A 16,230-nucleotide genomic window follows, 5' to 3' on the forward strand; every position below is an offset into this window, starting at 1 on the left:
TAGTGGCAGATCTTATTTTTACAAAAATAGAAAAAAAAAAACTTGCACACTTACTCACTGCTCCAACGTTTTAATCTAAAAGCATGTGGTTAACGTTTGGACACATACGAGTCTTCCTCAGAACAATGCAACTCTCTTTTTTGACTCGACACCTTGCAAAGTTTGTTTTGGTGTGTGTGTGTGGGTTCTTACGTAGATATTATTTTTACCCCAACCCTGGTACAAATAATGGTAGATACTAATTGCACCCCAGTGCAAATAATGGTAGACACTAATTGCACCCCAGTGCAATTAATGGTAGATACGAATTGCACCCCAGTACAAATAGTGTCAGATACTATCTCAACAAGATAACTTTAAGGCAGTTACTGTGTTCTAACTCTACATTTTAAGTTATGATATTTAAAAGGCAAAATCAGTGATGCATCAACACTGATTTAGAGCTGTTTATTTATGACGTCAATTTGTATGCCAACTTGGAAGGCATGGGTTCCCTCTGAAATTTCCTATGGGTTCTTTGAATAGTGGTTTGAAAAATTATGAATTAAATAAAGACTGTAGAGACTTTCATATTTTGTTCTACAACATGAATTACACATAGACTACATTGATATGGGTTTGGTAAGTGAGGCATTTCTTGATATTGTGGGAAACTAAAGATTCTTTAGGGTTTTACCATGTCAGATAAACCAAATTTTCTTCTGCTTTTGACTTTTTCAAAATCATCCATTTCGAAAATCCATTTTGAATTGCGAATTCGAAATAAATATGAGCATTTTATTTGGGAGCACTGAAAGATTCAGAGAGAGAAAAAAAACTGATTCTAGCCTACACGGTTATTAGCGAAAATGTGCTTATTATAGCACCATCTAGCCACATGTGTTGCTTATTCATAATAATAGAGTATTTTGGACTCGAGAAAATTAATTTTGACCTTACTGTTTTTAAGTAAATAAATAATGGTACATTTCTAGTGTCAACATTATTTCTAATATTGAAACATAATTATTAGCTTCATACCAGTGGTGGAGTCATGCAGGAGTGCTGGTGGCGTAGTGGGCTAAAGCACATAACTGGTAATCAGAAGGTTGCAGGTTCAATCCACACAGCCATCACCATTGTGTCCTTGAGCAAGGCACTTAACTCCAGGTTGCTCCAGGGGGATTGTCCCTATAATAAGTGCACTGTAAGTCGCTTTGGATAAAAGCGTCTGCCAAATGCATAAATGTAAAATGTAAATACCATGTGACCAATTGAAAATGGGCAAAAATTTAACGTTTTTCAGATGGAGCCACATTGAGAGCCTGGATGTTTTTAGCATATATAAATGATAGGAGACCATAATGTAAGTTTGTTCTGAACCAGAATCTAAAAGGATATTAAGATGTCTTCTGGAGTTATATGCACTCCAACTTTGGAAAAACAACACAAAAATAGTGTTTTTTTCTTCTCATTTTTGGACTCGCACCATTGGCATATAATACAACAAGTGGTGCTAAAGACAACTGATTTTAGTAATAGACCAACCTATCTCTGTGTACAAACAAAATGTTGATGCTGCCGCCTTTCTAAGATAATTTTTTTTATCTGCGGTTTTGCTCCAAAATCACAAGTTAAAACTGTCTTTTTGAACCCCCTTGTAACACATCAACGGAAAGGAGGAGGCGAGAACCGGCTTAACAATATAAATAATATTTTAATACTGAACTTAAACCAAAAGACACAAACACACACAGGTGTCGGACAGCTGTCCGTAACTCTCTCTCTGCCGCACTGCCGTCTCCAGTCGGCCCTTATCCCTCTCGGGCTAATCAGCCCAGTTAGGGGTCGAGTGTGCGGAATCACGACCCGGCACCGCCCTCCGCCCTGCCACACCCCTCTATACAAAATAATAATTACTCAGTAAATATTGATCCATGATATTTAAAATTTCGGCTTTCATCATCAGTTATGTTTTTCTTTCACCAGTAAAAAAAAAATATCAAAAAGAAAATTTTGAGCCTGGGACATCTGATTGAGTTGACACGGAATAACCCTTTTATTATGTATTCTCTTTATTTGACCAAATATGCATTATATTTACAGCACTTATAGATTCCCAATCCATCTCTTTCTCTTCTTTTGTCTCTCTAATTGTGTCTAATTCTAGGCACGTAGCCTGCTCTATCAGTTCCGCCTTCTTCCCAGAATTCCCTGCAGCTTACACGACCTGTGTAAACTGTGCGGGCCCGGAATGTGGGATAGTCGCTACAGCCCTGCTGTAGAATGTTCCGGAGAGCATGCCGACTCTCAGAACTGCCCCTATGGAGGCACGCACGAAAGCCCACCCTTATCCAGCCCCAACCAGCCCAGAGAAGGCAAGAGGGGCTCCAAGACACGAGACATTTTCACCTTCCGGAAGCACTCCTGACTCAAACAGGACTCAGAAACTTCACTTTCATTGTGTTCATCAAAGATTTAGGAAGCTGCAATCCACATCTGGTATCAAACACTGCCTGGAAACCAATGCTGACGGCCTCTTTTAGAGGTTAAAGTGATAGTACACCCAAAAATTTAAATTCTGTAATTTACTCACCCTCATGTTGTTTAGAAAAATGAGGGTTAGTAAATGATGGCATCATTTAAATTTTTGGGTGAACTATCACTTATCTGCATGTGTTAACGTTTGTGTGGTATGTTACCACAGTCAAAGGAATTTTGTGTTTTTCAGCTTAGTTTGCATTGATCACATTGCTGGATATTTTTGTTTCTATTGTGTGCGATCTCTAAGCACGAATGAAACTTGTTCATGTTCATTACTGGCCAAACATTTTGGCAGGATGCTAATATATGCAGCAATTAATTTACTTGTTCATCATATCACAGACTTACGTCATACATTTCTGTTTTTTGGCCATTTATGCTTTCATATCTTCACAATAAATATCATTATATGGACGGTGTAAGGTCTTCAAGCTCTTTTATGTATAGCTGGCTCATTAGTGCAATTAAAAAGGGATTATATATCTAATTACAGTACTATTTGGAACTATCCAGTACAACCCAAAAGTGGATTTTGAAAAAATGTTGTTACCATTATTTACTGGAATTAGTCTTTAGTACTTCACAATAAGCTATTTAGTATGAAGGGTAAAAAAGTTATTTCCTTGCTGACATATTCACTTAAAGTAACAGTTCAGCCAGAAAAGACAATTCTCTCATCGTTTACTCACCCTCTTGCTGTCCCAGATGTGTATGACTTTCTTCTGCAGAACACAAATTAAGATTTTTGGAAGAATATCTCAGCTCTGTAGGTCCATACAGTGCAAGTGAATGGTGACCAGAACTTTGAAGCTCCAAAAATCACAAAGGCAGCATAAAAGTAATCCATAAGACTCCAGTTGTTTAAATCCATATCTTCAGAAGTGACCTGATAGTTTTGGGTGAGAAACGGATCAATATTTAAGTCCTTTTTTACTATAAATTCTCCAACCTGCCCAGTAGGTGGCGATATGCACGAAGAATGCTAATTGCAAAAAATACAAGAAGAATGTGGAAACGACAGTGAAAGTGAAAAGAAAAAAAAATGTGGACTTAAATATTCATCTGTTTCTCACCCACACCTATCATATCATGTCTGAACACATGGATTAAACAACTGGAGTCTTATGGATTACTTTTATACTACCTTTATGTGCTTTTTTAAGCTTCAAAGTTCTGGTCACCATTCACTTGCATTGTATGGACCTACAGAGCTGAAATATTCTTCTAAAAATCTTTGTTTCTGTTCAGCAGAAGAAAGAAAGTCATACAAATCTGGGATGGCATGAGGGTGGGTAAATGAGAGAATTTTCATTTTGGGTGAACTATTCCTAAATGTATTAAATGTATTTATTATTATTGCCAAGAAAAGCTCCACAATAACTATTGCCCATACATAGGTTTAAAATCATTTACTCACCCTGAAGTCATTTCTAAACATGTTTTTTAATTCTAAAAAAAGAGATTTCAGTCCATTTGACCATTTATTTATTTATTTATTTATTTTTTGTGTGTGTGTGTTTGTGTGGTTGTTTTCATTTTGCAGTTTTGTGTTTGTACTCAGTGTTCCCATGTTAAAATCATTGCTATAGCAGAAGGTCTTCTTCAAAACAGAATGATCCTAAATCCAAACCCAAGAGGGAGACTGACTTTAATTAGTTTATCTGGTGATGGTGGTTGAATGGGAACATGACGCTCTTAAAGATTATGCTCTGCAGTTGAGTGCAGTGTTTCAGCGAGACTGAACAATGAACATGAAGGTGGCTGGTGTCTTTAAGTTTCCCCCAGAGACTGTTTTAAGGCAGATATCGGCAAATTGCTGTCAGAAGGTTACATTAGTCTCTTAAAGATGAGATTTGCCTCTCAACATGCAGTCTCCATCAGTGTTGTGCATTAGGGTTTTTTTTTTTAAGCCATTAGGCGACTGGGCTGCTCTCTCAAATACCCCAAGAGCATTGAGGCATGGGTGACACTTCTGAAAAGGGTTAAGGGATGATGACACGCTTGTGAAATAATTAGAGGATGAGCAAAAGGGTGCCGAGCGTGGCCGAATGCCACTTTCCATTTTATTTAGCATCCTGCAGTTCTACAGTTTGTGTTTACGCATTAAAGCAGTTTCTGATTATGTATAAGTTTCATATTCACTCTTTAACTGTTCATGGTTTCACATCAGGGAGAGTATTTTTCTCTCAATTTATTACGTTTGTAAATTAGTTTATGGATTTCTTTTGTTTCTTGATCTATCAGGGTTAATCTCACAAAGCCTATCATGAACATGTGTTTTACCAAAATACAAAAAAAATATGTTTGCTTAAAAAAACCCAATGAGGCCTATTTTGTACCTTTTTAAGATTATTATTATTATTATTATTATTATTATTATTAATAATAATATTATTATTTTGCATTGTGACATTTAAATTACAAGTAGGCACGTTTCATTACCGCAATGCAAAAAAATCATATATTTTTATCATTAAGATATTTGCTATGATGTTAATAAATCAGTAATTAATATTATTTATTATTTAAAAATAACTAATATAAATTATAATTATTAATAATATTAAATGCAATTACATGCTATGTAAATTTGTATTATTATTAATAGTTATGATAGTGATAATATTTGTTTTGATTATATACATATATTATTACATTTATTAAATTGTAAATTATTAATGCACCATATTATGTTGTACTGCCTTATCATTACAGTCATTTTTAAAATACCATATTACAGTAATGATAGTCTATATATCATCACTGAATAATGACAATGAGAATAAGAAAAAACTCAAAAACCGATACATTATGCTAATAAGAATCTGGTCCTAAAAATAGGCTTCATTTTCTTAAAGCATGACATAAGTTCTTATTTTTGCCTTTTGATTTTGTGTTGAAATTTAACCCAGACATTTTTTTTTCATGAGATTTTCCAGACAATATAAAATAATAGATTAGTGTAAATGTCATTTTATTAACATTTTATTGTTTATGTGGGAGATTATTCTCCTTGAAGCTGTGCGTTTGTTATTTGTTTGTCTTAGCAGAGAAAAGATGTGCTTTTCATATCCTGTAAGACCATGAAATTCGTTATTCACGCATGCAGAGATTTTCCTCCAGAAGTACTGCTTATTGAACCATATGGATTTTCTATATAGCAGGTTTGCAAAACCAACTAATTAGCTTGCATTATCTGTTTTGTATATTGACTTACAAAGATGTCAGGAACATGATAGCACCCTCAAGAGGGATCGCTCTTTCTGTTTGTTAGAAACTAGAACATACACCACTGTATGCTTTAAAGGAATGTTCTGGGTTCAGTAAAAGTTAAGCTCAGTCGACATCATTTGTGGCATAATAATTGCCACGAAAATATTTTTATTTTATTTAAAAAAAGGCAAAAATTGTGGTTGCAGTGCAGCACTTACAATACAAGTGAATAGGGCCAGCCCATAAACATTAAAACACACACATTTTCAAAAGTATAGACACATGACATAAACATCATGTTAGATAGCATGAATTCAGTGTGATCAAAGTGCTTATTAACCATATCAGTGTAAAGATATATCCATATTTCACCTTTGTTGCCATGATAATGTAACGCCGGTAAACCGTTTGCTTAATGGAAGTCAAAGTTTTCAGTTTCCTGCAAGTAAGGCATTTCAGGAAAGGAAAATGATAAAATCATGATCCAGGTAACAACATCCGTCCTTCATTGCATCCCTAGAATTATCAGGTTGCTTTTTTTTTTTTTTTTTTACATATAATTTTCAACCTGTGTACTTTCTTTACATTATAGCTTCACACTATAGCAATTATCATAAAGTTCAGATTATGGATTTTTCTATATCACAAAAAGCCTTTTGAAAGTGGGTATCTTCCCAACATTAATGTGTGTGTGTGTGCCTTTTCTACTCTGAACTACATTTTATGTTTTTGGTTTTCCCACTATGGGTCCCCTCGTCGGACCTGTCTCTGTATGCATCTCCTCCTCTCTCTTTGAATGGCAGTGCTAGTTGCAGCTGAACCCCCTACAGTGAAACTGCATTGACTGCTGTGTTATAGCCCCTAATTATCAATTATCGGTGCCTGGCAGTCCCACCTGGAGCAGGCTGCTGTGCTAATGAACCCGGGCCTGGGGTGGCTGTCAGCAAGGGTCTTTCAGTTGGGTTTCTACATGAACAGAACCTCTAATCATCGACACTAGAACAGGCCATGTCTTCCTTATTTCAAGAAAATCGCTTGTTATTATCTTCAGTCTGTAATAATCAGATTCTATGATTTTCTGTTACATTATTTGTAAATGTGTTCCAGTTAAGTTAGAAACAAAGAGCAAAATAGATTTACATTTAAAAACTGGGATAAATCACACACTCAAAAATAGTTTTCAATTTCATTTCAAATTTCCACCATATTGAATTGAGTAATCTTTAATGAAATAAAATGTAAAAACTATTTTAAGTTTTATTAAGTACATTTTGTTAAACATTACACAACATTAAAAATTCAAATTGTTGTTATGAATGTGAAATGCATAAATCTTAAAAACAGGCTAAATTGCTTTTTTGAGTGCATCTCAATATATGATATAGAAAATCTAGAATCAAACCAATGTGGTAAGCAATCATAAAAACAAATGTTTAAGTCATTTACACTTGAATGTTCATTGAACATTGAAGTCTGTTTGACAATATAGCAACGTTTTATAGAGATCTTGAAGAGGCAAGTTATGTTTCCATCTTATTGTCTTTCATGCCTGTAATTTAAATTCCGAGTTTAACTGTTCAGTGCAATGATTATTCCTTTTAAGTTATAAAATTTTCATTTCATACTTACATTATTTTTTTCATTGATGATTTGAGCAATGGAGTTTAAGCTCCAAAAATGTGCTCTAAAACAAAAAGTTTAATCTTTCAAGTATATGTATGAATTGTTGTATGTCGTCTGGTTTTCACTGACTTTGAAAGCTATTTTAACCCCTATTTCCCATGTGGAAGTCTGATATATGGCACTATATATACAACCCCAATTCTGAAAAAGTTGGGACAGGATGGAAAATGCTAATAACCACAAAACACGATTCCAGTGTTCTACTTTCCATCACAGATGAGACCAGAGAATTCGGCAGCGCTTCTGAACAGTGTTGATGTATGGCTTCTCCTTTGCACAGTAAAGCCTTAACTTGCATCTGTGGATGCAGCGGCGAATGATGTTGACTGACAAAGGTTTACTGAAGTATTCTCAAGCCCATTTTATGATTTCCATAACAAATGCATGACAGTTTTTAAGACCGTGACGTCTGAGGTATCGAAGATCACGCACATTCAGAAGTGGTTTTTGGCCTTACCCTTTACGCATTGAGAATTGACCGGATTCCTTGAATCTTTTAACTAAACTGTGTACTGTAGAGGGAGAAATGCCCAAAATCCTTCCAATTTGTCTTTGGGGAGCGTTGTTCTCAAAGTGCTGGATTATTTGCTGATGCATTGTTATTAGTCCTAAACTGCCCCTGTCTCAACTTTTTGGAGTGTGTCGCAATCATCTGATTTGAAAATGCAATTTACCAGGTAAAAAATGAAATCAGAGTGTTGTTGTAGTGCTTTCAATATAGCACTGAGTTAACAGACTTCACAAATCAATTCTTTTTGGATTTTTTCACCATTTTCCAAACTTTCCAATCTTTTTTTTGAATTGGGGTTGTAAAACACACACTGTATGTATGTTCATATATGGCTTTCACAGTATAGGAAAAACTTATACATGTGTGCAACAGATATATTTCAAAATACTACAGAAATGTCTGTTTTCATAAATGTGACATATATTTCCCCAAATCACAGTGGAATATGTTCACATATGCCTACATATACTGTATGTACTGTGATTTTATATGTTAAATTATGGCCATATGTCAGATTTCTGTATGGTCCTCTCTTGCATACTATTTTTATACTGTTTTGTAGTGATTGGAATTAGAGACATTTCATAAACAAAACGCTGAAACCAAAGTAAGAGATTGATGGTCCATATTTTCGACCATAGAATTTCAGTTTGGCCCGATTGGTTTGAGTAATACACAACAAAACTTCTACATTAATGCCATTAGCCACTTGAAGCAGGCACTACTATATATTTGTGCATTATCTGACACAATAAATGTTTTCGTGTGTTTGTAAGAGCACAATTGAAATTCCACAGCAGGGCGTGGGACTGCATGACACAAGATGATATATTTATTTTTCTAAGCTTTATCAAAACAGCCTCATGCAGCATATTGAACGTTGGAGTAGATAGGACAATGCTTTGTTATTCTCAGTATGATTTCGGAGGCATGTTTCTTTCAGTCCCACTGCCTTATTATCAGATACAGTGAAAACTACTCTCTTGTGTTACTGTATCTGCTGTGTGAATATTGATTAGTGATGCATGCATGACAGCTGTAGTTTGTGTGTACTGTGACGTTGTCTGTGTCACCCTGAAGGCCTATATAACACTGTGTGTGCAGTGTGTTGAAATATTACACAGTGTTTAAATGAAACACAAATGATTGTCGAAAGCTTTTTATTTGTCTGTTTGAGTCAATTAAAGAAATACTACGTTGAATTTGATGACTTCAGTTTAAAAAAAATAAAACATTATGGAATAACGACCTGCGATTTGCTTTAGAAAGACTTCCTAAATGATCAGAATGGGTATTAATCTAAAGTACAGATGCAATCTATCAAATTATATCAATATTTCAACTTACAGATAGACAGTTAGTTAGTTATAAAAATGTGAGATATTTCACAAGCTGTTTACTTGATTAACCTATAATTCAGCTGACACATACTGTAAAAACAATCACAAAGGATATGACGAAGAAACTGTAATGTACAATGCAAAACAAATGCAAGTAAATGGATAAGTACAAACGTATTTAGATTTAATAATTGCACAATAGGGAAACTTGTTATTTAAAAGCACATAAATAGATATTGCACAGGTAAAAGTTGTGTTTTCTGTTCATAAATACTCATAGCAAAGGATAAAAGGCATTCATACCACAAACTGGGTTCAGCTATTGTGCATTTAAGGGGATTGGGGAAAAAATATATTTAATTATTAAAATGAACAGACCTTGAAATCCTGAGCATTCATGAATTTCAATAAAGGAAGACTTAACCTCAACAGCAGACAGAGGTAAGAAATGTTTATGAGATTTTAAGCTGTAGAATTTTCCCTGTGGTCCTGCTATTCCCCTGCCAGCAGGAAATTTCCTTGGCGATGGTTTCCAGGGAGCTGCTTTGGAACTCCCAAATCAACTCTTACATCAGGTCATGCAAACAAGAGCACTTGAGCAGGTAAAATGCTTCGCAAATACTGAGACCCATACTGCATATCTTTACAATTAAAAATGTTCTGATTATGTAGCAATCAATTGCAGAATATAAATACCAAAGCTTGACATTTTTTATGTAGCCGGCAGTGGGTTGTAAATAAACAACACAGAATACAAGCTCTTTTTTGGGGGGGGTTTATCTGATGGCTGTTTAATAAAAATAAAAAAAGAAGAAAAGGAAAACAGTGGTTGATGGGGCCGTATTGTATTAAAAGGAATAAAGGAAATACAAACTATGAAATACAAAAATGAAATACGGTAAAGAAATATGAAAATTAAATACAAAAATGAAATATGAAATATGGTAGAGGCTAATGTCAAAAGAAAATACAAATAGCATTAGCCTACTCATATGCTTCAGCACACATCATCTTAATTATATCATCCACAGCATTGCATGCATTTAACACATGCTTAAACACACAGTAGTTTATGCATTTAACACGTTTAAATGCTCACATTATTTTATGCATTTAACACATGCTTAAACGCTCACATTATTTTATGCATTTAACACATGCTTAAACACACATTATTTTATGCATTTAACACATGCTTAAACACACATTATTTTATGCATTTAACACATGCTTAAACACTCACAGTATTTTATGCATTTAACACATGCTTAAACGCTCACATTATTTTATGCATTTAACACATGCTTAAACGCTCACATTATTTTATGCATTTAACACATGCTTAAACACACATTATTTTATGCATTTAACACATGCTTAAACACACATTATTTTATGCATTTAACACATGCTTAAACACAGTATTTTATGCATTTAACACGTTTAAACGCTCACATTATGCATTTAACACGTTTAAACGCTCACATTATTTTATGCATTTAACACATGCTTAAATGCTCACATTATTTTATGCATTTAACACATGCTTAAACACTCACATTATTTTATGCATTTAACACATGCTTAAACACTCACAGTATTTTATGCATTTAACACATGCTTAAACGCTCACATTATTTTATGCATTTAACACATGCTTAAACACTCACATTATTTTATGCATTTAACACATGCTTAAACACTAACATTATTTTATGCATTTAACACATGCTTAAACACACATTATTTTATGCATTTAACACATGCTTAAACACAGTATTTTATGCATTTAACACACGCTTAAACACTCACAGTATTTTATGCATTTAACACATGCTTAAACACTCACAGTATTTTATGCATTTAACACATGCTTAAACACTCACAGTATTTTATGCATTTTTAACCAGGCTTTAAGGACATGTATAACAGTTTAAACAATAAATTTCTCATTACACATATTTTCACATATAACACATATTACATTTACATTACATTTATTCACTAAACACTGGGCTATAAATCATTAAATGAGATATGATTAATACTAAATTTACATACTCAGCCCTTGCATGTGTAGAAAACGTGGTCAAACTCCACACATGCAGTCCATATGCATCCTTCAAACTGATCCATAACAAACACTCAGTTTTAACTTATGACTCTTCTGAACACATATTTAATGCAATTTATAAGTAGTTTGTGTACAATTTGTTATTTACCCAAAGAATTCTCAAAACTGGGAGCTCTCTTGTGCAGTACATGTTCTCACGTCTCTAACCAGCACACATGCGTAACACGAGAGAGTGCCGGAAAGCGGGTGTCGCAAAACTCTGGTTTAAAGAGTTAAATTACATGAAATTTCTCCACTTGGCTACCTTTATTACCACTTAATTAATTAAACAGCCTTCAAACATCTCTAAATATCACAATGTTTCTGTGAAATGTGTTGTAATCTTTTTCTGTCACCTGCAGCGCTAAATATTTCCTAACCCTTCTTTCTCAATTCTTCCTCAATGAATTAGCATCGATTAAATCTTGATCAGCTGACAGATAGCAAGATTCACAAAAAAGGTCACCTTGTTTATTCAATAATTTAATTATCATAATTGGAACTGAATCGTGTAATAGCTTTCCAAAAGTGGATTTGTGCAGTTTATTTCATTCATTTTGGCAGAATTATTATCAGATTTGATGGTGAACATCTGTGAGTGGTGGTCTTTGGGTCTTTCTACAGATTCAAGAGTCGTTTTGTCTATGCAGTCTGTGGAACACAAACTATCTTAAGACAGGCAGGATTCTTATTTTTGCAAGTCCCTTATTTTGAGCTTGTTTTTTCCGAAACAGGTGCCTTGTTTCTCTTGTCAGATCTGGAAACACTGCAACTGATAAATCACCAGAGTACTGTCATTTTAAAATGTACATTATTAAGCGTTCTTTTATTTAATTCTAACCGGTTACCATTTGGAAACTGCTCAGATTCAGAATGAACCGAAATATAAAACATTAAATTTTTAGCCCCTGCAGGAATTAATTTTATTTTATTTTTTTCCTTTGGTTTTCTCTATGGCAGTCCACTGTGAACAGAACTTTTATTATGGCAGTCATGAACTCTGATGTTATCAAGTGCTGGATGATTTTACAGTGAACTCTTGCACAGATATTTGTAGGGAACACTCTCATCTCACACAAAGGAAAAAGGAACAATGTTGAGTTTTGTCCGTCTGCAATCTGCCTGATTCTGGATTGACAGAAATTATTGAAGTCTTTTGAGATCATTTTGTACCCTTTCCAATATAATGGCTTTGAAGAACTTTTCCTTTAATGTCCCCTTAAAAATCAACTTAGATTGGCCAGTAGGTCAAACCCAAATTTGAAACCCTATTTATTTATTGTTTGATCCCAGTTAAAAAGCTGTGCAGTAATACAGATAATTAGAGTTTACAAAAATAGTTAATGTAAGGATTACTTTGTAAATAGGGGAGATAATATCAAGAATACATTTATTGAAAAGACACAGGTAAGTGTGACAACTATATAGCTGTATCTCAGTAACAATAAGATTTGGAGTCAAACTGTGCAAATCTGTGTTTTCTCTAGCAGAGGTTGCATTTTTTGGTTTCAGACACCTAGATCAATCCCCTTCTAAATTAGAAAGTAAATGCATATTTTTGTTCCAGCTCTTGGGTAAACAAGTAAACATTATTAAATCACTCTGGCATACATTAAGGCAAGAGACAACTTCATTGTTAAGGCAGATTTTTACAGAAAGATTACATTTGTTCTTAGGAAAAAGGTATTTTTATTGAAAGTCAGAATGGGACAGGTTGTCACGTTTTATTTATTTATTTTTTTATTTTTTTAATGTCATAAATGTACACATTTTATCAATTGCAATATTTGTTTGTAAAAACCATGTGGTGATATTATTACATTTTACATTTCTATTGTTTCTTGAATCATTTTGTGTCTCGTAATTGTTTGACTTTTAAAACTTTGCTGAAAAGGCTATAATAGGCTATTGAATGCAGGTGTTAGTTTAAAGAGAGGTCGTTATTGGGGCAAGTTGTGTTCATCGAACTGTATCTTTTTCCTGGGCAATATCGGTGAAAACTTTCAAAAATCGGTGAAAGCTATTTTGTAGCCAAGACTTTAGGGTAAGTGGCTATGCAGAGACTGACTTTCAAAAATAAATCTACCCTGGAAAATATTTACTGGATTAAAGTGTGACAGCTAGCCCCGGTCTACCCTATAGTTTTTTGTGGAAGCACGTTTGGTAATAGAATTGATCTTTTGGCTCCTGCATTTATGTGTAGAAAGCACTGATGTGCTTCTGTGACTCTGTACTCGTGACAGGGGGTTTCCACCGTAATTAGAGCCTCTCACAGGGAATCCTTCCTGTCGGGATAAAATACCACCACTCTTACAGTCATGTTCTTGGGAACAGGCTCTGAAATCCCTCTATGACACACATAAGTGCCCAAATCGCTCATGGTTATGATGCCTCTCTGTGCGTCTGTGAGAGCAGAGCAGTTGTGCACCACAGACAACAATCTTAAGAAGTCAGCGTCACTAATGGTGTTTATGGGAACGGAGTGGTACAGCGAGATCTTGATGTAGCCTAACTGACTTAATGGGACATTTGTAACATGGGGGATCTGGCACACACTGCCTGGCACACATAGTATTATTAAAGGTTTGTGTGTGCACTTGATATATAGCACCGCCTCACTGACTGATTCATCTTGGTGTTCACTTTGCATTTCTGCTCTATTTTGGGTGAGTTCTTTGGAGATGAATGCGATGATCTTGGCAGAGAGTACATGTTTTGATTGTTTCACTTTGTGATTCAGCTTACTCAAACTAATTGTAACATCTCTCCAAAAAGCACAGATTTGTCTTTAATCCTTCCAGTGCTGATCAAAGTTATTGCACACGTGGTCTCTCCAGGGATCCAGAGCCTGCAGTGAAACCCTCAAATGGGACTCCATGACAAAAAAATGTCTTTCTTTCCATGATGAAGCAAACTGAATAATACATGTAAGAAAATAAGCACTTCACGTCCTAATACTCAGAATTAATTTGTTTCTATGGTAACGCTCATAACACCTTAACGGATCCATGTGTGGCTTTGTTGTTGATGACAGCAAAATGTTTAAGAACAAAGAAAGCACACCAGGTAACACTGACAATAATAAAATGGCATATCAAACAGAAATAGGCAATGTGTCATCGTGTTCATGATGTCACAACAGAGCCGTTTCTGAGTGCATGGGGGCCCTAAGCGAAATCCTACCTGGAATCCTACTTGGAAGCAAATGAACAAACACCATCTAGCAAGGTAGCTGGCTTTCATTCATTTCTTACCAGTGGTCTGGCTGCTTTTCTCCTCCTATTCCTTTTTCTATTTTATTTTTTCCGCTCCTGACTTGTTGGTGTGCTTCACGATGATAAAAAACCTGTTGTCACATCCAGCTACAACTCTCTCCTTGCAGTAATACTCTCCCTTCTCTCTTGCGCCACAAGGGGGCGCCCTATAACTGTCTAATTGATCCATAACAGTAACCTGAGTATTACTCACAGCTTTCCTTTATCTTTAGAAATACAAAAATTAATAAATTAATAAAACAACCTTACTTTGCAGGGCCCCCTGGTGGCTTGGGGGCCCTAAGCGGCCACTTATACTGCCTATAGCTATAAATGGCCCTGCGTCACAACTGTCAAGTCAGAGCTTTCACAGAATTCCAAGTTTACAACTTGTAACCCATCTGGCACCAACAATCATGTCACGGTCCAAATCATTGAGATCACATCATTCTGATGGTTGATGTGAACATGAACTGAAGATCCTGACCCGTATCTGCATGATTTTATGCACTGCACTGCTGCCACACAATTGGCTGATTAGATAATCGCATGTATGATTGTTGGTGCCAGATGGGCTGGTTTGAGTATTTCTGTAACTGCTGATCTCCTGGGATTTTCACGCACAACAGTCTCTAGGATTAACTCAGAGTGGTGCCAAAAACAAAAAACATCCAGTGAGCAGCAGTTCTGTGGATGGAAATGCCTTGTTGATGAGAGAGGTCAACAGAGAATTGCCAGACTGTTTCGAACTGATAAAGTCTACGGTAACTCAGATAACTGCTCTGTACAATTGTGGTGAGAAGAATATCATCTCAGAATGCTATTCTGAGATGTGGGTGGCGCTGTTTTGGCAGCACAAAGGGGACTTACACAATATTAGGCAGGTGGTTTTAATATTGTGGCTGATCGGTGTTTAAATATTTTGTTTAGTTTTTTTTTTTTTTTTTTTATACAAGAATCAGTAAAAACTATTAATAACAAAGATGACACGTGAGTCATAGAAGCAGCACGAAATGAGGTGGTTGCTTCAGAAAATGTGCTTTTTCATTTCTCTTCTGCATTTTAAAACACTATCGGTTAGATTTAGGCACTGATAAGGTAAGGATGTCTTTTTTAACTTCTCATATATATTTAAAAACACTAAGGGTTAAATTTAGGCTTTGATTTGGTAAGGATGTCTTTTTTTAAACGTCTCATTTATATTTTAAAACACTATTGGTGTGGTTCAGGCAAAAGTTTTAGGTTAGGCAGGTGTTTTAAAAAAAATTTAAAATTCACCTTAAAAATGCGTCTGGATACGACACCATTTTACTTGCTTTTGGTGCCCCCAGCTGGATATTTCACTGAAAACCTGCATCCAAATGTGATATGCAGTACATAAATTTTGAATTGCAAAAAATTTTGTCATGTTCACGTAAATTTAATGAGACCAGGCTGGTTATGTTGTTTGTAAACATAATCATAATCCATTTAATACTTATTGAGTAAATAGTTTAAAGTAATAAACAACTGACTATTTTTTATTCAAAATACTGTATGTGTGATATGTATGTGAATGCTCATATGATTGTTGCGTCGTCCATTTCGCGTCAC

General features: G+C 35.0%; 1 protein-coding gene across 6 annotated transcripts in view; it reads left to right on the forward strand.

The window, feature by feature from the left end:
* LOC127450224 (TBC1 domain family member 16-like) overlaps positions 1-2,963 on the forward strand; it is a 37,487-nt gene extending 34,524 nt beyond the window's left edge. For 4 of the 6 annotated variants that reach the window (XM_051714132.1, XM_051714133.1, XM_051714134.1 and 1 more), the window contains one exon: positions 2,150-2,962. In XM_051714132.1, coding sequence (XP_051570092.1) covers positions 2,150-2,410 — 261 coding nt within the window. In that variant the 3' untranslated portion in view covers positions 2,411-2,962. Of the gene's footprint in view, positions 1-2,149 lie in introns of all 6 variants that reach the window. The other 2 variants (XR_007898934.1, XM_051714135.1) reach the window with 2 other exon arrangements.
* The last annotated feature ends 13,267 nt before the right edge of the window (positions 2,964-16,230 follow it).

The sequence above is a fragment of the Myxocyprinus asiaticus genome, chromosome 13 (genome assembly GCF_019703515.2).
Source record: "Myxocyprinus asiaticus isolate MX2 ecotype Aquarium Trade chromosome 13, UBuf_Myxa_2, whole genome shotgun sequence".
Taxonomy (NCBI): Eukaryota; Metazoa; Chordata; class Actinopteri; order Cypriniformes; family Catostomidae; genus Myxocyprinus; species Myxocyprinus asiaticus.